The 23,117-nt window shown below is 39.8% G+C and overlaps 1 protein-coding gene across 6 annotated transcripts; it reads right to left on the bottom strand.

The window, feature by feature from the left end:
* Positions 1-2,035: 2,035 nt before the first annotated feature.
* rbm6 (RNA binding motif protein 6) lies at positions 2,036-19,775 on the bottom strand. Of its 6 annotated transcripts, none has more exons than XM_018756699.2 (23): positions 19,736-19,775; positions 18,561-18,671; positions 16,840-18,436; positions 16,546-16,638; positions 16,306-16,375; positions 14,358-14,431; positions 10,982-11,056; positions 10,433-10,718; positions 10,006-10,163; positions 9,788-9,888; positions 8,668-8,746; positions 8,492-8,549; positions 8,259-8,332; positions 8,041-8,155; positions 7,751-7,848; positions 5,788-6,087; positions 5,285-5,437; positions 5,028-5,090; positions 4,131-4,355; positions 3,430-3,504; positions 3,190-3,284; positions 2,920-2,971; positions 2,036-2,833 (listed from the first exon to the last, which is right to left on the bottom strand). In XM_018756699.2, the coding sequence occupies exons 2-23, from the start codon at positions 18,605-18,607 to the stop codon at positions 2,741-2,743; spliced, it is 3,981 nt and encodes a 1,326-aa protein (XP_018612215.2). In that variant the 5' UTR covers positions 18,608-18,671; positions 19,736-19,775; the 3' UTR covers positions 2,036-2,740. The 6 variants fall into 6 exon arrangements, with proteins under 6 accessions (XP_018612215.2, XP_018612216.2, XP_018612218.2 ...); XM_018756700.2 differs by lacking the exon at positions 19,736-19,775 and adding an exon at positions 19,446-19,512 and having other exon boundaries at positions 8,492-8,546; XM_018756702.2 differs by lacking the exon at positions 19,736-19,775 and adding an exon at positions 19,446-19,512 and having other exon boundaries at positions 8,668-8,731.
* Positions 19,776-23,117: the final 3,342 nt, after the last annotated feature.

The raw sequence follows: 23,117 nt of genomic DNA, 5'->3' as shown, positions 1-23,117 counted from the left end.
AGATAGCCTCAGTAAACGTGTCAAAGGGAACTGGCTGGTAGCAGAAGAATGGCTAAGAGGAAGGGGGGGATGAATGAATAACTGATTGACTTAGTTCTCCAATCTTAAAAACACATATGCAGTCTTCAGTCACTTCACTGAAGCTCTGAAAGATCAGGTAGGCACGCTGCCTTGGGCACTTCACATCATTACTGTAATCAGTCTCTCTTTCTGTTGACGTAATACACCCATTGTATTTCTCCGTGTGTGTCGTTTTGGAGAAAAGCTTATGCTAAATGAATAAACGCAACTAACGGAAATGTAATCCCTTACATCTCGATACCTGTGTCCAGAAGAGTGGGTTGCTGCAGCTTCATAATGGAAAGGGTCTGTGCAGTGAGCCTCCAATTGTTACTCCCCAAGCCCCAGAGCTCTTAATTGCTTAAAAACCCAAAATAGCAGCCCTGCTAGGCTAGATTCAATTATTGTACAAGGTTTCATACTACTCCCACACTCTTAGAGGAGCTTTGTAAGTTATACTATGTCTAGGTAATCTTCAGTTTCCAAAATAATGGAGCTGGGTCTTTTTTTTCCCCCTTTCACCTGAGGTGGAGTCTTTTGCCACACCTGCAGATGTAACAAGAGCAGGGAAGAAAAACCCTCAAAAAATAAATAAAAAAAACCTCATAAAAACCAGAGTTTAACTTCTTGAGTTTCAGTGCAGTTTGACAAAGAGTTGTGATGAGCAGTACGAGGATGCCACCTGGGAGCCTCTTCCCTTTCACCAACTCTAACCCTAAACCCACCTGCTCCCACACAGAAAATGTGACATTTAAAAGCAGGTATTGTACAGCTTTTAGACTTGGGAGTGGTAGATCAACTAATGAGTGTTATCATGCTACATTTACAAAATGATCCACAGTCCTAACCGAGTGGTAATTGGTCTGGGACCACTTTCCTTTTCGTCTGCGAGTTTAAATGGGTATGATAACACATTGTAAGATTTACTGGTTGTCAAGTAATTGAGCACAGAGTAATTTATCAATAAAATTTGAAAGATAAAGAGAAGTTTAAATAAAGTGGATGGGACAAGGAGTGGACAATGTGAATATGGAATTACCAAAGAAGAGTGTCCAAAAGGTGAGTACGGTACATGTGTAAACAAATGGGCTTTGTGTTAGTGACCCCAACAGTGCATTCTCAGAGGTGTTTCATTAATACAGAATGAACATTCGGGATGACAGAACTCAAGGGCGAGAATTACAACAAGATCTAAACATTGTTTGAAAAAGCATTTTCCATTCGGTTTTGCAGCTTTATGCATTATATACACTTCACTAGCAGAATCAAAATGTCTAGCTTTCATTAGACAATAACATGAATGTGGACATACACAAATGCAAGCACTTAAACCTTAATTTTTCATAAATGCAACATTAATATCAGAATTAAGTAAATCATACTATATGAAAGTATTCTACCCTTGGATAAAATCTTTTAATGTGTAAAGATCTCAGGTGACAAAAGGTATCATTCTCACCTGGGGCATTTGCAGAAAATGCTATGCTGCCACCCTGTGGAAAACTGGAATTACTGAGGGAGGACATTGCAATGCTACAGCATAAAAACAGTCATGGGCAAGAGCCCCAGAAACCTTTACCTGAAATTAACTGGTTTCATCAAAAGTAACTTGAGCTTCTCACCGCTTGGAAACAATCAGTTAAACATACATGTTAACACGAAGATCTATTAATAGTTAAACCAAAGTTTTACAAATGTGCCATTTGTACTGCACAAGTGTTCTTTTTTGGGGATTTACATCAGTAAAGCAATTTACTTCTGCTTGAAATGGGGGAAAGGGAATGCACTGCACCACTACCTCTTCAGCAAAACTAACACATTCACCTCCTGGACATGTATTCAAAATTATTCCCCAGTGTGGCTAACAAGATTAAAGTCAATTCTCTTAGCAAGTTTGTGAAAGTATAGTGTAATACACATTCCTAGAATCTTCGAAGTACCTTTTAAGACAATCAACAAACCAACAACACAAAGCATTGTTTCACTTTTTTTACTAAAACAATTTACATGTAATTCAGATTATAGAACATATCAGGAACAAAAAAAAAAATGTAAAAATCTTGTGTTAAAAGAACAAATGCTGTAGTGTTGCTGGAACCGACCGCTGGCACATTTCACAAGATTCAGTGGTGACAGTAGTGGGCCTAGTACATTCGGCTGCTAGACTTATAACTATTAATACAAAAAACACGTCAGCCACATTGCAATATACAAGTATTCTAACTTCACAAAAGTAATCCTTAAAACCTTTCAGGTAACCGTTCAAGTTGAATGGGAACCCATCGGATAAGCCGTAAGGTGTGAAGAGACCGAAGATCACACTAGACCATCCCACCAGCTGCTGAGGGCACGCCCACCACTGAGTTCAAGGCGTGTATCCACATCCTTGTTTTCTGTATGTGCGGCAGACAATCAGGAGAGAAAGCCGATTCACAACAACAAAGGCAGCAATTGCTGCTGTCTAAACCTTCCCCCTCCTCACCAGCCATCTCTACTCAGGGCTCAGCACATCAGCGGCCTTTGCCTAATACTGTTATTCCCTGACCAGAGAAATGTGGAATGCGATACAGAAGTCAAAAAATGAAGTTACACAATCACCCATGAGGAAGGCAGGTGACGGATCCTAGCAAACACACAGACTTCTCAAGTCATAACTTAGATTTCTGCACACAAAGCCAAGTCACTCGAGCTCCTTGAAACGGGCAAACATTGCTTTGCGCACAGCTTGCTTGTATGTGGCATGGTTCCAGACCACTGGTTCCTTCTTCTTCCGCTGCAAATTAAAGATTTAGAAGGAATTAGACCCTCTTCACAAATGCATTCGAACATTAAAGTAGTCATTCATCCATGCAAATGTACCTCCATAGTCTCTGCACCCAGTCCAGGCCTGTCCCCAACCTTGTGCATTTCCCTGAATGTAGACAAACCAGAGCTCTGTGACGCACAGGATCTCATCAGACAGACAGACAGACAAATGCTTACACATGCACAAGTCTAAAATTCAGGCGTCAAACCCCCTAGAGATGCCACCTGTGCTCAGAAACAAGGTACATAGGTAAATACCACTATTAATAAACACGTCTAAAATCTAATAACCAAAACAAAAAAACAAACAAAAAAAAAACAGACCTGGGTCCACTGGACCAGGAGTTTTGGTATTTTTTCCTCTTCATTTCTGGTGAACTTGTCAGTTCCCGCTCCCTTTCTCTCTCTCTTGTGTTTAGCTAGGAAAAGGAACCAAAACATTACATGTACCCTTAGTCTAAAAAGTCAAACTAATTCCAGGAGATGGCAAAGCAGAAACAAGAAGTCTGAAATTAATTATCTTGAGTAAAAATAAAATCACATGTTTGTTGGAACACATCTTACCTGTTTCTCCTGGTTCTCCAGAGCCTCCAGCTCCTTTTTAGACCTCTTAATCTTCAAATGGATTTCCATGTTTTGCTAAAATGAGGAAGAACACAAAAGTACGTAATACATGGTGAGTGCGCACCACTTTGATTTTTCTTTATTTTTTTTGTCCTTGACTGCAGGGCAGGGAAACACTACTGGGTTATAAGTGTTATCTAGCGCTGCAATGCTTAAATAGACTGTAGATTATTTGAACTAAAACATGCTAGTGTTGTAACATCAACAGAATTTTGTCAAAAGTTACAACACCGAACAGTACAGTAACTTATGTAAACAATTTTTTATAAACAGTGGAAAACAAGCTACTCTTGGTTTTGCGTATAAACACTAATCTATACACATTATGTCAATCTGAATACTTTTGGCATTTAGCAAACAATGTGAAATCAGTAAGGAATTCTTTCGAGCATCAAGTCGCCCATTTTGCCTGGAGTCTGAGTTTGTTGTACCTTCTACCATTTCCAGTCAAACCCTGAACACTGATATAACAGTTCAAGCTAGTGGAAGACTAAACAGCCATTACAAAACAACCTGTGAAAATAGATATTAGTGAAGGTCATTGATTTTAGCATGGTTTTCCTGTATGATGACAATAGTGACAACCCTTATACTCAGGAGATAACTGGGCAGGCGAGGTGGAGGCGGCCCAACATCTGTACCTTATGCAAATCGGAGAGCTGTTGATGTCGCACCAGTGCATCCTTGTTGGGGAACTGTCGCCGACACAGTAGACATGCCATCTTCTTCCAGTCTGTCAGCTTGTCTTCCTTCTCCTCTGCCTGGGTTGTGACCACAGGCCGTGGAACTTCATGCTTCTCTTCTTCTTCTTCATCACTGCCTGCCCCATAGTCTGCCGCCAGCAGACCGAGAGAACCCATTGGGCGCTACACACAGCGTGTGGTTAAGTGGCATGAAGAAAAGGACAACTGGATTAGGACAACCTTGTGGTGGATGGAAGCTCCATGGTTAGGGTTAAATTTATTCCATGCTGTGTTTCAAACAGGTAATCTAATATCTGCACCTCTTAAATTTTAATTACCTCTTTAAACAGACAAAGTTTGTGTTCATGGATTCCAGATCTGAACCAGGTGTAGCACTGTGGAGTTTGCACGCCCTCCCCATATTTGCACTGGGTGCTCTTGTTTTGTCCAATAGTCTAAATGCATGCAATATGATGTTGACTATGAATTGCCCATAGTGCATGTGAGTGAATGAGTGTGAGGTTGTCCTGTGATGGACCAACACCCACGGTGGACCTTGGCTTATGCCCTATGCTTCCAGGATAGCCTGTAGACCATCACTACCCTTTACAGGATAAGCACTTTTTGAAATGTTTATGGATGCAACTGATTTTTTTTTTGAGAACATAGTCATACTTTTAAATAATAGACTAAATGGACCAGTTAAACAAATGTGTTGGAGCAAAAACCAATACACACATCAAGGACTGAGGATCAACACGTCTCATTTACAAGGTCACTTCTGGTTGGAATAATCAAGTTGTACTACAGGAAAGCTAATATTAAGGATGATTATATGTTTTGCCCTGTTCTTACTTTTTTCTCTTCTTTTTTCGGCGGTGCTAACGGCTTTTTAAAGAGGTCATCTCCAGCTGTCCCCTAGGAAAACCACAGAGAACGTTGACAAAAAGCCAGTAAGTAACAAATGCAGAACAAACAGGGCAATCAAACAGTGATTATGTGGTACTGACATCCTAATATAACAAAACAACTAAATGTTTCATGCTGAAAAGCAGATCAAAGAGGTAACAGGAAATTTTGTCCCAAGTCAAAAAAGAATTAAAACAGATTACCTTCCTCTCAAAAATGGCAAAGGCTGCATCAGCAGCCTTAGAAGTTTTCTTTTCTTCCATGGTACTTGGTGTCTTCAGAACCGGTGATGGCACGCGGATGCTCTCTTTCTGCCTGTTCTGAATCTTGGCCCAGCGCTCCATGTCTTTCATGATCTGGATAACAAAGCTATTGCTTAAAAACAATATTTGACGATGCACACAAAAACTGATAATAGAGACAAAGCCAGCTGTAGATCCAAACAAACTGATTAAGAAACAAGTCTTTAGTCTTCCAATGTGTGGCCCACAATCTGTTCAGTCATAATCTAAGTACTCACAAAGTGTAGACATTTCATGCTAACAGCAAGAAAATAAATCAGCCTTTGTGCCATACATATTAAGTCAAAGACCTAACCTTCAGTATCTGGTAAAGAACTGCAGTTTTACACAAACACTGCAGCAACAGGAACAGGTTCTCTATATACTTTGTAAGGGTACAACACACTTTAGGCCAGGATTGCAACCTTGAATGCTGCCAGACTCCTGGGTTTCTCCTCTTTTTCCTTCTCTTTCTTCTCTGGGCGAGGTGCAGAGTCCTCCTCTTCCTTCTTTTCAGGAGTGCTGTCTGTGGTCTTTGCCTCCTGTGGGGTTTCAGGTGTTGGGGTCTCTGCTACTGCCATCACAGGGCCACTAGTCTGTGCCACAATGGCAGCAGCCTGGGCCACAGGGGGCTGTGTGTCTGTTGTATACCCTGCTACTGGGACATAGTTCTTGGTTACCGTGTCCCAGTACAGATACTGCTGGGTCTGTGCATTGTAGAAATACTGTGCATACAGATCAAGGAGAGAGGAAAAAACAAAAATTAACAGCCTTGTCTGCACTAAAGCAACAGTATGGTTATCTTTTCAAAGTCACATGTAAGGAGTTCTGATCACTAGAGGAGTTAAACATAACTTTAGTCACAAAATCATCTAAGAGTGGCAACTGTTTCAAATGATTAAGAATGATCAACAAAACTCAGGGTGCGTTAAGATTTAAGAGTGAAATTTAAGCACTTTTTAAGCACTTTCAAGGTCTGTAAATCCATTTTTCAAGTACTAGCATTTAATTCCTTGATGCAATATTATTTAAACTGACAAAAGCCACCATTAGTAAGTTTAAACAGCGCCCCCTTAACTTAAAGTATCAAGCTATAAGACTAGAATCCTCAATACGAATACAATTTATGATTATATTTAGTTCATATTTTCACGGAAGCGCTTTCAACTCCTTTAGCTTCTCATCTGTTTGAAACTCCACACTTTCTAGAGACTGCTCTTTTTCTTTAGCAGCTCTTCGAAGTCCATTTGATTTTGAAGTTACGCTGTTTTCCAAGTTTCTTTGCCTTCTCTGCACATCTGATCAGCAGATGTGTAGAGAACCTGAATATCTTCGGTTATCCTCTTTTTCTTTGCTTTTAGTTTTGCTACCATCCATCAGTCCAAAGTAATTCATTTAGGCTTATGAATTAATATAATTTTTTTTACATGTACATATTAAACATTTATTTTTTTCTGCATTACATGGCATGGTCCCTTGCTACTGCAACTGGACTATACTTTACACGTCTACATCATTTAACCAAACGGCAGTAAAGAGAACCATCTAGAAAAGCGCTAAGCAGTGAACCCAATTAACATTAATCAATCGCATATCTTAGCTTTGAAAGTACTAATGTTCTGAATCTGAATGTTGTTCTCTCTCTCACACATACTACTAGGGTGACTTAACTACAACAGAGCTCTACAGTATAGCAAAATAACCAATGAGCCCAGAGCTGATTTACTACTCCACACATTTTAATTCTGTAACTAAATTATTTATTTATAAAAGCATTCACACGATTGCAATATTGAGTCAACATGAAAAAATTTCATCCTTTTAAATAAAATCATTCGACGTTTTAATGAAATATTTATGATATCTCTGCTAACCTATGGATTGGCTGGAGGGCTGATTCTCCCATAGCGCACACACTGTCTTTTTTGCATACAGAACAGTATCCTATCCCTTTCTGTCTGTTGTTCCTCGACGCAACCGCAGTTATTTATCATCTTCCAGCCAGTTATTGTTAAAACAACAGCGAGACATGTTAAGGGAGATGGACGTGCGCCAGGTGAATAGAGGCGCCAATAAATCGAATGACACGTGATGAGCTCCCCCCCCCCCGGACGCGCCGCAACAGAGAATGCTGCCTCTGGAAAGGTAACAAAACAAAACATAACGACTGGCTGGTGGTTTTAGTTACATTTTTAATTACATCTAACATTCTGTTTATATATATATGAATTAAAAAAAAGCAAGCACTTTCAAGGACTTATTCAAAATTCAAGCACATTTCAAACCATGAAATCACTGCTATTAAAATAAAGCATTTTCCAAACTTTCACAGCTCTGTACAAACCCTGAAAATTCCTATAAAATAGTAGCTAGTTGAAAAGAACTTACCCTTGAGCTGGGATCATAGTAAAGTGTTGTCTGGGGGTCATAGTAGAATCCTGACGTGGCATCATAGAGGTATGTTGACATATCAGGAGTTTCGGTGGCTACAGAAAAAATATTTTTACAGCCATTGCAGTAAACATAAGAAAAAGTCAATTGTTATGTTTAGTCAGGCAATATATAGACTCTTCCAAATCCAGTGAGCCAGAGAAAGCACTGACAAAATCATTAGGCTATATATACAAAATTAAGTCCAAACCTAATTTAAAACACCTTTTGTCCAAAACACCTCTTACCGTAACTGTAGGCTCCATCTCCAGTCGCTGCTACAACTGCAACAGTGTCGGTGACCTGTGGCTCAGAAGCCTGGAAAGTGCTATCACCCATAGTAGGGCTCACATAAGCCATGCCCTTAAAATTACATACAGGGATATGATTAAGTCAACAAATTGTCAGAGCTTTATTTAAAGTTTGTATTTTGAAAATATCTACTACCTACTGGCAGGCACCTCACCTGTGCCAAGTTTGAATTCAAGTGAGGGTCCGAGGTCAAAGCTGGATCTCTGTTTGATGACACCATAGGGTCTCCTGTGAGAACAAAATGCAATTGTTCATTTTAGAATTAGTTTCTCCAAAATCCAGACTATAGAGGTGGTAACAGCATGTGAAACAGACACAAGGCAATTGGACTGCTAGCATTACTGCGTTCTAATAATACCACACTTATCAGAACTCAAAAACTGCTACCTTGAATGAGAGCTGGAGTTCCCATAGGTGCTTGGACAGCCTGAGCATAGTACTGCTGCTGCAGAAGAGGAAATTGTTATTTTTATTACAGTATATTTCAATACTAATAGCGCATGACTAAGTAAGTTTGAGATGGAATTTAGTTGTAATCACATTTCTCCAGGTGCACTACTCACCTCCATTATGTCTGGGGGGTACCCAAGTAGAGAAGTGCTAGATTTGTCATAGTCTTTCCTGTAACTTAAGGAAAAAAATCTAAGAGACAGTGATAGACTTAACATTTTATGCACACTTATCTCCCATTAGCTGGTCCTAAATCATTCCTGAAAACAAACTGCATATCAGAAAAACAGCATTATGAAATTACTTCTTATGGTGAAAAATTCTAATTTGTTCCAACCCCAAGTTCACGCCAAAATGACCCTAACAGATGTTTAGCACATTAAAATGGAATAAATAACAAAAATAAGTCGAACACTGGTGTTTTTTGTATGTGGTTATACTTTTTCATCATTTGTTCCTGGAAAATGATTTTTAAAAATCACTTATTCTATCACATTTGCAAAGTCTTTTTCAATAACATGTGATTCCAGTAGCAAATACTGGTACACTTGTACCCTCAACTTGCAGAGAACATTGGGAGCATATGTCAGGTTGTAACTTGGAACTGTTGACAATTCCACCCACTACATCTTAATATCCTGCAATTCATACGTTAGGTTGTTAAAAACCTCAGATAAAGCTAAAATCAACTGAACATTAGTTATAATCTTTATTTTCTAGATATAGAAATACATTTTGAAATATGCACACAAATTGGAGAAACTACATGCTTTCCCTCCCTGCAGTTTTTTTTCCTTAATGCGTTCTGCTGCCTCTAATGGCAGAAAGTGGAACCGCAGGCTCTTTTTCATTCCCCAGAAAAAAATTAGGAAGCAGACCAGTAATCAAAGTAATGTAAACTTGGAAATGTATCTTTGAAAATCTGCTTGTCGGATGTTAATGAGGTACAAGTGTATTTAAAAAGCTTCTTCATCATGCTACGTCAGATTTAAGTATACACTTAGACTAGAGAGTCATTTTTATGTTTAACTCCAAATTATAAATGCATGAGTAATTTTTTTTTTTTTTTCCTCTTTTTCTAGGTCTATAGGGTAACAGCAAGCAATCTGTAAAAAATGCACTGACTGAAAAAGAGGATGAGTTTATTACAATAATTCTGTAGCTGTTAACTACATACATATGGATTAATATACAGTGTAAAACAAACTGGTATTTATGCTGAGATGTACTCACTTCTGGTTTTTTAGAGGTTTGGCCACCTCCACATAAACACGGACTCCATCTATCATGAGAGGAGGTGGTTTGGTAAGGACCTCCACCAGCCGTGTCACTTGCTGAAATCAGTGATATTTTTAGTACATTAACATAAAAAGATCATGAAAATACAACATGTAGGTGTGTGAAAACTTCTTGACAATTACAGTACTTTTTCTTAAACTATGCTAACACACCTCATGGGAGTCCATGTCCACAAAGCAGAAGCACTTGGCCCCCAGTGGCTTGCCACGAACCAGCCGAACATTTCTCTCATCCAAGTATGCATATGGGTCCAGGGCCTTCAGAATGGTTTCTACCGTGGTGGTGGGCTTCACATTCTTAATTATCATGGCTGAGAATAAAACAGCCAAATGGTATGAGCTCTCATTTCTTTGTAATACAAAAACAGCTTCTTTCTCAACAGCTTCTTTTGCATTTCAGGGATAAACCAGAAATCTACCTTTAGCTAGTCAGGTACAGGCGCAAAATATACATCTGAAACCTAAAATTTGTTCTTTGCATTTAGTGTTCAGATAACACAATGGGTAATTTGCCACAATTCTATTTCGAGCTTCCTGCTGAAATAACACTGGATTGTGCCGTAAAGCAGCATTCGCATACTCTTGCTCTCTTTGAAGATTGGGTCCATAGGGCGTAGTGGGAGGCGTGGGATCCTAGCTGCCAGGGACTCTGTCTGTTGCTGCTGCAGCTGCTGGTCCACTTGCTGTTGCCATGCCTCTGGAGTCAGGTTGGAGCTGCGCTGCCACTGTCCCTGTGGGAGTTCACCAGGCATCTCCATGGGGTCATGGCTCTCAGGATTCGCTGTCTCTATGGGCTCTGTCTTAACCACAGCAGGGTTGATGAGAGGGGCATCCAGAGGCTGGGTATCCTTATTCCTTACCGGCTGCTGCATTTTTGGTAAACAAGAACAATCATGGCAGTACTATAGCCATACATATTTCCAGTTTCATGTTACATTTCCAGACATTTGTATGGATTGTTAATTTTGAAGTGAGCAAACAGGTATTGATTAAAAGCAGAAACTTTACTAACAATCTCCACTGATAAAAATGGATTATGCATCTACAATAAAAAGGAACAAAAGCAATCTAATGGATAACATTTCACCACGATGCATGAAAAAAGAGCAGTGCTATGCCTGGGACTTACCAATGTTTCCTTGCCTGTCCCATCTGGCTGAATGTACCTCATCAGTGCTGTTTTAGTGCCAACCTTCAGTGCTCCCTGCAAAGGATGAAGAGTCCACTTTGTCAGTCCTGGTCTTTGGGGGCTGTATGAGTCACCCTTCTCTGACCTGTTTCTGCACCAGGCATGTGGCAGGAGGGGCAGACTTTCTAAAAACGCGAGGCATGCGCAGGGGTACTGCCACGACAGAGGCAGTCTGAAGTGGTCAGTAGCAGCAGTTACAGCTGGTCACTGCTCTGACCACTAGATCCCATTACTACCTTTGGTTTTGCGGTTCACAAGAAAGATGTTTTGCATTTCCACTGAATGCACAATCAAAATTGCCAGCAGCTTATACTGAAGACAAGCTTGTTTTTCAGCTTGACGGTAGTGCTTTTAAGTACAGATAAGACATTCAGCTTAATGCATCAAGGAAAAAAGTAAGAAACAATGATAGTCATTTCAAGGAAGCATTTGATTAACTTGCGCATACAATTTTCTGATCTCCACTGTGTATTCCAGTGGACTGATTTCTTTGCTATTTTTTCCTTTGCAAGGGAGATATACAGAAATTCAGGCACATGAATTTGGAATGGTGTAAACAGTCTCTGAAATTCTCAACAATACTCATGCTACAGCATGCATATTTTTGCAAGACAGAAAATGCCATTATACTGTATATTCTGACAAGTATATCTGAATTCTGAATAAGATTAGTCTAGATCCATAATAAATTACTGATGGCCTTAAAAACAACCAAAAATAGAGTTTTATGCTTCTGCTTCAGCTGTTGTCTATAATCATTCCTATCATATACTCATGCATTTTGCCAGTTAGGACTTTGAAATTTGACGTTCAAATTTCCCTGCCTGAGGTGCTCCATGAACGACTGAAAGCCAATATCTTGGTCAATCAACAAACCCACTGCTACTTGAGCCACAGAATGTACACAAGAACTCAGAAACCTTCCTTTTTCAGACTGCAACGCAGATGAATGAAAGCGGTAAAAAGATTAAAATGAGGAAAAAAAATCCTTTAACTTAGCACTGTAAACATTGTGCGGTCTTCAATTAAAAAATAAAAAAATAAAAAAAACTGTATACAGATGTGATGCAAGGGGTTTATAATGATGAATTCAAGCTTTACAAGTTAACCCATGAACAATTATTTGCAATGAAACGGTCAGCAAAGACTTGTTTCCAGTTGTTAATAAAGGCTGTTAAGTTCAAACAGCGGACCACAAAAGTGACCTGCACGTGTGCAACTTGTGTTTTAAGTTAACAGAATAACCCAGCATTTCTTTTAATGATAAAAAGTGCAAATGCGACACACACCCATTTATAAAAAAGGAAAAAAAAACTGAACAATGTGCCAAGCAGATCCATCCCAAACATACCAATAACAATAACATACCAATAATTGTAAATGCTTGTTTTAACTTTCTCCAAAAACCAACATTAGCAGCCTGACTCCGTCCCACGTAGAAGAGTTGTTCACTTCTCCACTCTCCAAGTGGAGGGACCACAGGTTGGCTCAAAGCTTTTACAAAGCAGAGAAGGGGGGAAAATCCGTACGGAGACGAAAGTGAAAACACAAATCGGTAACGTCAGTCAAAGTAAATAAGAACTGTTTTCTTGGTATATTTGAAAACTCCTCTGAAGGGTCACACTCAACAACCCCTCATTCAAGCGGATGTGTTGTGCTGGTGAATGAGAAGATCTGTGCCCCACAAAGAAAGGGCCACAGCTCCAGTGAAAGACGATTACACATAAGCTATTCCAAAGGCAAGGAAGTCACAAAGAGTGGAGGCTTCAAAAAACCCCCGAAGGAGGAACCTGTTCAAAACGTAGAGCAAAGAAACAGCAATGGCTAGAGGAATGCAGTGGCAAGAACTTGGAAGAAAATCAGAGAAGTAAAACATGTTGATGAGAGGCTCCAAGGACTCCTCAGTATTTCACTGAAAAGCAGTACGCCAACCTTTGACCTAGAATATGCAAAATGTAGGGATCAGAGCAGCTTCGTAAGAACGCTGAGGACCTGCACATTACAAACAATAATGGTGCAAAGATGCAATCCAAGCATATGGTTTCCACATCATAAAACTTTGTAGATCAAATAATTATTTCATTACCCATTTAAGTTAATCCCAAAAGCTCCCATGAATTCCTTGAATAATTCAAACTTAAAACTTTATAATCACTGTTCAGTAATCTGTGCATCCAGAACCTGCAACTCATATCTGTTTTTTTTTTTTTTTTTTTTTTTTAAAAACAGCAAGTTACACGGACAAAATTTGCCAGCAGAGAGAAAAACAAACGGATTTCCAAGTGTTTCCTGTTCAACAGGTTGCACAGCTGATATATTGAAATGCAGCAGTCTTTACAGCTACGCACTCAAACCCTAATAAGTAACTCCACATATGTCCAACCAAAACACCCATCAACATTTTATTACCTTGATGCAACAGGACAAATTGTAAAACATTACAAGCCTCCTCAAAGCTTCAATCATTCACCATGTTCCACATACAAAAACTACATCAAAACCATTCACACCTGCCAAGCTGAAAAGTTATTTCCACTGTCGCTACTGATAACGAAACTGGATTGCACAGAATATGCTCACCCCCAAATACAACGATGCAATGCGTTAGCAAGTAGCATACAGAGTAGTGTCCCTGATTTTACTTTGACGAAAACCTATTGCTTTATACTCACAGTAACAAATGACTACATCCAGAAATCCTGAGTTCAGCATGTTGCCAAAAACAAACCGCACGTTTGTCTTCCACTCCTCCCTTGAAATAAGTGATCAGCTTCTGTTACCATTTTCGTCTAGATATTATAACACGTTAAGTGTAATACCGTATTGTAACATACTTCAAAAGAAAAACCTATCATCTATTAGACAGGCCAAGAAAGACTCAATGAAAACTTCAAATACCATTAATGGCCTAGATTTAGTGACATTAATATTTGTCGATGATAGTCTCACGGGCACAAAGGGCTAACTGGGAACAACAGTGCATCCAAAACAGTGCCACCAGAGAATTCTACTGGTCCACCCCACCGCCCAAACCCCACCATTTCAAAGCACACAGACTAATAATTCTCCTAGAACTTCACGTAATTTCCTTACTGCATAACACGCCACTTCCATCAGAACACCAACTATAAATACATCACAAGCTTAAACAGTGTAGCTATCCCCACCCCCCACCCAGGTAAGAACCCACATATGGACAGAAGCAAATAGTCCCTCCCTCCACCGCCCTTCCAACCCAACCCCACACGCCATTCCCAGCCCAGGCCTTTGTCCTGCCCGGCGAGACAGCAGTTGTAGTGCGGCGAGGAAGGGCCACCTGGTTGGACTCCATGAAGTGGACTGCATCCTCGATGTTTAAAAACTCCACATAGGCCGTATCGTAGCTGTAACCTGGGGACAGCATTTAAAATACAGATGGATCTGTGTTAGTCAGTGCCAGTTCAGGATAACAGCAAAAAATAAATAAAAATACAGCAGATGTTGCATTTTTTTAAATGAGAATCAACGAATGTTCTTTAAAGAGCGAATTTTTTTTTTTTTTGAGACTTCACACCAAACCAACACAATTAGGTCCCCTCCCCAGTGTAAATCATGGTACTTCTTTTGGTTGGGTCTGCTACACTGTGATACACACAATGTATTTTCCCCCTTCTAAGCAATTCACAACAACTTCCTGATACACGAAAAGTTGCACATTTCACATCAAACCAAACAAACGAGCTGGACAGATCTGCCAAGACTAAAGCAGGTCTTATTTTTCATTTCTGCCAAGTTGAACCAGATGATTTTTTTAAAGACATATGGGAAAGCCACACGTTTAATGCATATGCATACCACTGAATATCCAAAACTGCTACAAATTCGCAAATGCAAGTGATGCAAAACAAAAAAACTTCCTAACTTAATGTTTGTATTAATCCCGTTTTGTCTAGTTATAACTCAAGCCCAAAACAAGACAGAAGATGCCACACTAGACGTTCCAGGAAGAGGCTGACATAATTGTCTTCATACTATACTAACCTACCATAAAACAACATAAACACACAACACATCTGTACGGTAGTCCAAGGTGTTCTGCAACGGTCCCTCAAAACCCACAGTATATTTACAACTTGAGATAGCCAACTTCTCCACAAGGTGAACATTTTCATCTAAACACATATGTTGCAACGGACAACATGAACAATAGAAGCCTGTTTCCATTTTAGAAAAAGTATAGTTCTGATTAACGTACACCAAAATTACATAAACATAATTGTTTAATTCAAGGCTAAAAGTCAGAGAAACTCGATATAAACCGTCAGAACAAAGAAGAAAATAACCTAGCTGTGCATGCTTTAAAAAGATCTGATATTAGAAGTTAATGCTGAGTGATGTACAATGCCACGGAATATGCAAATTAATTCCAAACCGAGTCGACGAGAGCAGCAAGGTGCTGCGTACTGCAATGATATATATGCAACGAGTCATGTTTGTTTCATTTGGTAAGCTGATATACTATTGAGTACACGCGGCCAAGCTTCCTGTAGTCACAACTAATAAGTCATTTAGGACTGCGCTGAATTCTTGGCAAGAAGAGTACGTTATACATGACTAAGAAAAAAATGTACGTTCGGAGAAGACAACATAACTTTACAACCAATGAATCAAACACTCAGAACATTTTCTCTAAGATATTTCAAAGTTGCCAGTCATGAAAGAAAGTTTAAAAAGCAACACAAGTATCCGTTTGAAGGAAACTGTTCAAACATGCTAAATTTAAAATGACCAATACATGCCAATACAATCAGTAGGAATTAGGCCTTAAGAGAACTAACTTTTGTAGGGCATGTTCGTACCTTTTATTTTGAAAACTAATTAAGACAAAAACTGGTACCATTTCACAAGAAATACCAACTAAAGATGGAAAAGCGATTCAAGAGCTTTGCCATATGGAATCGCTGATACTGGAAAGGTACAAGTCCGGCAATCACTCAAAGAAGATGGTTTTGTGAATGAAAGGCACCAAGGAACGTTGTTGATGAAATTTTGTACACTACAGGCAAGTAGAATAAAAATGCATTTGTTATGCAGAAAGCCCTGCACCCTCCCCATCAGTCATGATCACAAGTTTGGACTGATGGACAACTTCTCAGAGAGAACGCAGTCTTCAAAGCTTTCCTTAAATGAGATTCACATATCGTGCAGCGAAATGGTTTGCGTAACATTCTTTTCGTATCGTTCTGCCTAAATCTGCGGACTCTTCACTGGAAACAGTGTCTCACCTGGCACAACATTCTTTATCTTCATGCCCTGCATAGGGACGCCATCACGGACTGCAAACGCACCAAGGATCTACAAAAAAGATGAAATAATAAGTTGCTTCATCACTTGGATGTGTGCAAAAACAAGTCTGAAGTACATTTATATTTTTGAAAATAAATTACAGCTGCATACAAAACACAAGGGGAGGTTGAATAATGTATTGTGTAGCACATCACTTTTTAATCATATCATCTACATACCTGCTCCATTGTGGCTGTTTTGGGAATTCCTGTAATGGAAATGGTGTTTGATGCCTTTTCCTTTACAGCTGCACCAGCTCTATAATCTTGATCCTTCATGGGATGATTTCAGAACAAAAACATCAGATTGTAACACACTAGGGAAACAAGTAATACCATAAACTTACTTTTAACATCTGAATTATGTCATAAATATACCTCATGTAGTAAACCAAAAACTATTGTTAAACTTGAGCTACATGCTTTCTTGCTACTTCAAAGTAGGGTTTCTATGATAAAGTGTAACATGCTTACCTGAGAGACAGAGTCATCAAATCTCTGTGGTGGGGTTGGATTGGATTCTTTTGGAGTGTTTTCAGTTATATGTGGCTCCCCATGGTCATAGTCATAGGAATGACCTGATCCTGTTCTGTAATCAATATCCCTGTAGTCCTGGTCTCTGCAGTCACTACTGTTGCTATCTGGAAAATCTTCCTGACCTCCAGTCGGCTTCTCCCCCTCAGGAGCTTTACCAGAAGATAGGTCTTTTGACTCATTGAAATTGGAGCAATTATCTGAGCTATGGTGGTCCAAGATCTTTCCTTGGGATGGCTCCAAGCCTCTAAGGAATGGAGGTCTTCCACTCATCGGTACAGCCTGGTCTTGCTGTGGATCCTGGTCTATAGGCCAACACTTATCATTCACCCTGTCTGGAACATTTAAGGGTGGTGGGTCCATATGTGGCCGGGTGGGTTCCAGCAGGCCTTTGCAGGAAAAAGAAGAATCCTGACCAGGAAAGTGGTTATCAGTTGATGCATTTCTTTCCCAGTTCTGGGCTTCTATAGGTTCTCTTCCAGGTGGACGGAAGCCATACGCTTTTTGTCCATCTGGAGGCAAGTCAGTAGGAGGGCGGTCTCTTCCCTGGAAATCAGAAGCTTCCCCTGGCACACCTTCTCTGCCTCTGGATGGATTAAATCTCTCTCTGCCTTTTGGAAAAGGTGGTGGTCCTCCCTTCATATGTGGCAGAAAAGGACCTCTCCCCCCCATGTCTCGACCCTGCCACTCTTCCGAATGTGGCTTGTCTTCTCGGCCCCGGAACCCCATCTGCTCTGGAAAGTTCTGCTCTCTGAAATTCCCCTCACCACCTCTGAACTTGGATCTGTTTACTCCAGCAAAGTCTGGAGGTAGGTCAGGCCTCCCTCTCACATCCATTGCCACCCCATCATTTTCACCAAATTTCAGAGGAGACCTGTCCCTATCTCGGAACTCTGTTGGTCGCATGCGGTTCCTGAAATCAACGTCAGCTTCAAATCTTGTCCTGGGGTTCAGTGACGGAGCATTTCTCCTGTCAAAGTCCATCATCTCCCTTTCCCTTGGTTTCATATCCATGTTGAAACCATCTATTTCCTTCATGCCCATGCGAGATCGATCACCAAAGTCCCTAAACCCCTCATCTCTTCCCACATTGTTCATAGGGTGCCGTCTCCTAGAATCCATGGGAGGTTCACCGAAAGTTGGCATCTCACCACGATACCGCTCTCTGTCTCTCATATCCATGAATGACCCATCTCCTTCCCTGATTCCTCTTGGTTTCATGTCTCTTCCACCTATGTCTACTGGGTGTCGGAGAGGACCCATAAAATTTGGGGGACCTTGAACATTGTTCCTCATATCCATTTCATATCGCCTTCTCATACCCACATCAGCTTCATCACCTGGCCTGAAGAAGTCCCGATGCTGATCTCTTCCCCGAATGTCTAAAGGCTCCATGTCTCGAGGTCTCATGTCAGGCGGACGCTCAAACCGCCTCATGTCCATAGGGGGCCGGTCAGGGGGCCTATGGCCCATATGCATGGAATCCCTCCCTCTGAAATCTGGCACAGGGCATTCTCTGCCTTCAAACATTTCCCCACTGCAAAAAAACAGACAAATCACTTTTATTAAGATGAAAACATAAAACTTTACAAACAGCTGCATATCCTATGTGATCAGTCAAAAACTTACACAAGTTCAGGGCATCTTTTCATGCTGCTTACCGTAACAGCGGCCCACCGCGTGGACCGGGTCGAGGGCCATCCCACATGATGGGCCGATATTAGCCACGAGGTTAAACCAAGAAGAAATATCTGCACCAAATGCTCAGAGACCTGAAACAATGGTGTTGGTAAAGTTAGTTAAAATGTTTCATGTATACACAAACAAAAGCCTTTTGAAAAGGAGTACAAGAGATTTTTTTTTGCCCCTCCCTGCAAGGGATCCTTTTTGAAATCACGAAAAAGAAAATAAAGTATGGTTAACAAGAAGGAAAAAATCTTAAGGACTCCAAATCGCATGATGAGCTCAGTGAAGTGATACAGACTCAACTGAATTGTACTGCGGGATGTGACAGCAACTTCCACCTATTTTAATTAAGCAAATACACATGCGTTTCTGTCCATCAGCGCAAATTAGCCTATATCAGCAAGAACACAAACATTTAATTATAATATTATTACTCCACAGATTTTATGTAAATCAGACGTGTGCATCCGCTATGCCATAGCTTAGCTATGATATGGTTTCCTCCTCTGACTCTGACCTCTCTCTCTCATCTCAAAAGGGAAGTGTGACTTTTTTGTACTTCTGTGAAACATATAAAATGCTCAGTGTGCAGTAAGACTAAATCTTCTTAATCTGCACGCTACTGATGACATTTATTTGGTAATGTTTGATTAAATAAATAATAAGTAACCGATGACGTTCTCACTCGCTAGCGCGCTAGCATGATTAGCTAATGCGCTACTTCTCTAGGCCAGCTAAAACCTAGTAGACACCACCAGTTTTACTACAGTACACTTACACACGCGCTTTAAAACGCCTAAAACATAGTTACATAATATATCAAAAGGACGGTTTAATATAAAATCGGCTAAGGAGCACACCTTTTTTGTTTCTTCCACCGTCAACCTACTGCTGTGAAAAATGGAGTACGAAAAGTGCGGAAGTGAGTCCACTCCTGCGAGCGGTGCATAATGGGAATAGTAGTGTAAAATGACGAACACCAATATAGAAATATCTAAATATATCAGTGTTTTCAGAATAACTGTCATATAAAAATAATAATAAATAATTTATGCAATCTTACTGACACCATAAATTCCGCATGCAGCCACTCACGACACTGCTGGCAACCGAAAAAGATAAAATGAACAACAGTAAATGTCGTACTTACAATAACAGCGCCAGCCAGGTGCGTAGCGGGCAGCAGGAAGTTCGGCCCGATAACTTCCGGGTAACAAATAGGGTAAAGTTTCACACAGCCAGCAGAGGACGTAACTGCAGTCTTTGGCGCCGCGGATAATTTTGGAGCGATGAGGAGTTTACCATCCAGAACCTTATTTTCATCCGGTCTCTTTTTCTCTTTTAGTTACTACGTTATTTTATGTAAAGAAGGGTATTTCAGTATTAAAATCAGTAGTAATAACTGCGCCAATCGGCTAATTTAAAAGTTTTAGTTGAATGAAGTGAAGAATATGAAATTAAAATGTCCTTAATTTGTTTTGTGCAATCAATGAATTCAGATATTGAATTATATTATTTTTCTTTAAAACTGATTTTGCAGATAGTTCAAAATGCCAAAGTAGTTTGTAGAAATTTGGAATAGTACATGAAGGTGGTAAAGGAACGTTTTTCTGTTTTTCCAATACAATCTGATCTTTAATATTGTTGGAATACAGAAGAAAAAACAGTCTTCAAACTCTGAGCCCTCATGTACATGTTTCCAGTCTAGTTAGAGTAGTTCACAAAAATAATTTTGAAATCGATATTTTTAATGCAAATAAAACAATTACATGAAACATGTAAACAACAAAAATTAATGAAACATGCTTTTAAAATATTTGTATTTTTTGTTTTTCGGAGCCTTAAATGTTCTGTTACTGAAAATGTGCAACTTTTTATGTTTTTAGTGCAACCAGTTGTGACCTGAATATGCAAGGTCTCAGAGTTCACAGACACCAAAACTGACACACACACATACATTTTTACATTTCAGAATTTTAAAACATTATTGGCCCATCTTATCTGAAATACCTGGAAATCATACATCCATTCATTTTCTTTAACCACTTGTCCTGATGAGGGTCACGGCAGTCTGCAGCCTATCCTGGAAATTGGGCACGAGGCTAAGGGAGAGAAAACCCATACAGACACGGCGAGAACATACAAACTCCGCGTAGATGGAGCTACATTTGAACCTAGGACGGAACAGCCCAGGCGCTGTTCCGCCTGCCTGGAAATCAATTTTTACAAATATAAAATGTGATATTATTTAAAATTTACAGTAAATTAAATGTACTGTATAAGTTATTAGCAATTTCAATTGGAAATGATTAAAATGCATACTCTAATAGTTCAGCATTGACCATCGTTGATCATTAGCTTTTTCAGTTACGAGCAGTGTCGCAGGAGGCTGCACACAGAATTAACAATGTGAATGATATCAGAAGGATCACACAGATTATTTATTATCATGTTTGGATGACTGTTTTACATGTGCTAAGATGGTGCAATGCTGTATTTGGATGATGAAGGAACTAGTGTATTCATGTCACCCTTGGTGGCAGCAGAGGAGCAAGTTTGTTCTTGTTTAAACAGTGAGAGGCAGAGAGTGTATCACTTGTCCAGTGGGAGGCAGCAATGCCATTGCAATATTGCAATGAAAACCAGTCAAACAGTCCCTTAAAGACTGAAAAATGTAACTAAAATCCCAGTACTAATATGAAAGTGCAAATTTAGTTGAGGTCAACCCTGTATTTTATTAGATTTATTTTAATATGGAATAAGATATAAAAATGTTACTGCCTTTGTAATGAAAAATTCACAGTAACAAATTTACTCCAAAATTATTAGCAATTTTCGTCTGAAATAATGGTTAAAATGCATTCTCTGTTTTATGTCAGATTAATATAAACAGGCAAATTGGTGTTATCTTTCAGAACAGATTGATTTCATTACAAAACCTTCACTCTGCGGTTTGAATCTGGATTTTTTTTATTTCTAACGATATAGCACTTCAGTCATTCTTACTCCATAAATTATTTTAAGTCGTACATCAGATGATGTGGATTCAAATAATGCAGTGTAACATTTGTTTCATTGTTTGTTGTAAAATCAGTCTTTCAAAATGAAATTTCTGTGATTATGCATGAGAGGTTTTTTTCACTTATGTGAAAATGTCATGAAACACAAAGACTTCATTTTAGGTAGTGAAGAATTTATTTACAGTGATGAAAGGTGAGTGCATTCAAACTAAAGGCCAAATACCGCGAGTGATGACATTAAGGGGACTTGACAATGAGCAGGGATTGACTGGAGTGGAGTATCAAGGCTGAGAGAATCTCCAAAGACCGTCTCCACTGAGCTCCTTTCCAGTTGCCACCTTCTTGGCTGTTGGTGTGTGGAAGCCACCGAGGTTTGGAGGTGATCCACACAAGACCTTTAAAGTTGATCTGTTAATTATTCAGTCCTACATCCACTGTCCAAGCAGGTAATAACAACTGCTACTAAAACTTCCACCAAAATCTGCCACTGAAAGATTGGTTAAGGATTCAGCACTAAAAGATGATCTCCACAAGCTAGCAAGAAAGCCCTTATACAGAATATGTATGTATACTAAATATCTTAATATCCACCATGTAGAAAGAAACAGATTATCCAAGAAAATCAAATGCTGTTTACAGACTTTTTGATGTCCTTGCTATGTGCAATTAGTCAGATCACAAAGTAAGAGATAATCGTTCCTGAATTGTGTTGGGCCAGGAGATGGGGTCCTTATGACCACATGGTTACACAGTGGAATAATGTAAAATTTCTACTGAATTACAAGAAATTACCAAAGTGTTTTCATCATGCTCATTAAAAAGGAAAACGTTGAGTTCAGTGGATGGTGGAAATGTATTTCAGGCTTTGCAGTCGGAACTTCAAGATGAAGCTTCAATGGTTGATGGACTGACTGGTGGCACAGCAAGTAGTGCTGCTGTCTCACAGTGCCTGGGTGGTGTGAGAGGATATAGGTTCAAGCCCTGCTCAATCTGTGTGGAGTTTGCATGTTCTCCCCATGTCCGGGTGGGTTTCCTCCCACAGTCCAAAGACATGCTGTTCAGGTTCCCCCATAGTGTGTGTGTGTTCTACTGATGTAGGGCTGAGTGACCCATTGTAAGTAGTGTATCTAGCAGTATAAATCACTGTGGTGAATAAGGTGTGTGGGCTGGTAACACTACATAGTATCCATTGGAAGTGGCTTTGGAGAAAAGTGTCTGCTAAGCAAATGAGTGTGTGGTGAGGCTGTGCAAGTTGTCTGGTTTCTTTCTGGATTTGATGTAACCACTGAGAAACACTTAGTGTGTATGGAACCATAATCATGCTTGAACACAGACACACCAAGGTTTGCACCCTGGGGTGCACCTGGCTGCCTAAATGTGTCTTATATCCTTTGGTTGTTAACACGGACACGCAGAGCAATCATGCAATGCAGTGACTCCTATGAAATGGCTGCCTATTACACAGAAGGCGCACAACCATGTTTACAGTTGGCAACAGACAATGAGGCTTGA

This window comes from Scleropages formosus, chromosome 2, assembly GCF_900964775.1.
Source record: "Scleropages formosus chromosome 2, fSclFor1.1, whole genome shotgun sequence".
NCBI classification, from domain to species: Eukaryota; Metazoa; Chordata; class Actinopteri; order Osteoglossiformes; family Osteoglossidae; genus Scleropages; species Scleropages formosus.
The sequence above is the reverse complement of the archived record's forward strand: the minus strand, read 5'-3'. Positions and strand labels throughout refer to the sequence as shown.

Excerpts from the sequence above, each read along its gene's own strand:
- rbm6 (XM_018756699.2), bottom strand. The coding sequence starts at position 18,607 with ATGTGGGATGGCCCTCGACCCGGTCCACGCGGTGGGCCGCTGTTACG. Across the intron at positions 8,333-8,491 it reads AACTCCAGCTCTCATTCAAG|GAGACCCTATGGTGTCATCA; the intron begins GTAGCAGTTTTT and ends TTGTTCTCACAG. Across the intron at positions 4,356-5,027 it reads CGAAAAAAGAAGAGAAAAAA|CGCCCAATGGGTTCTCTCGG; the intron begins GTAAGAACAGGG and ends CGCTGTGTGTAG.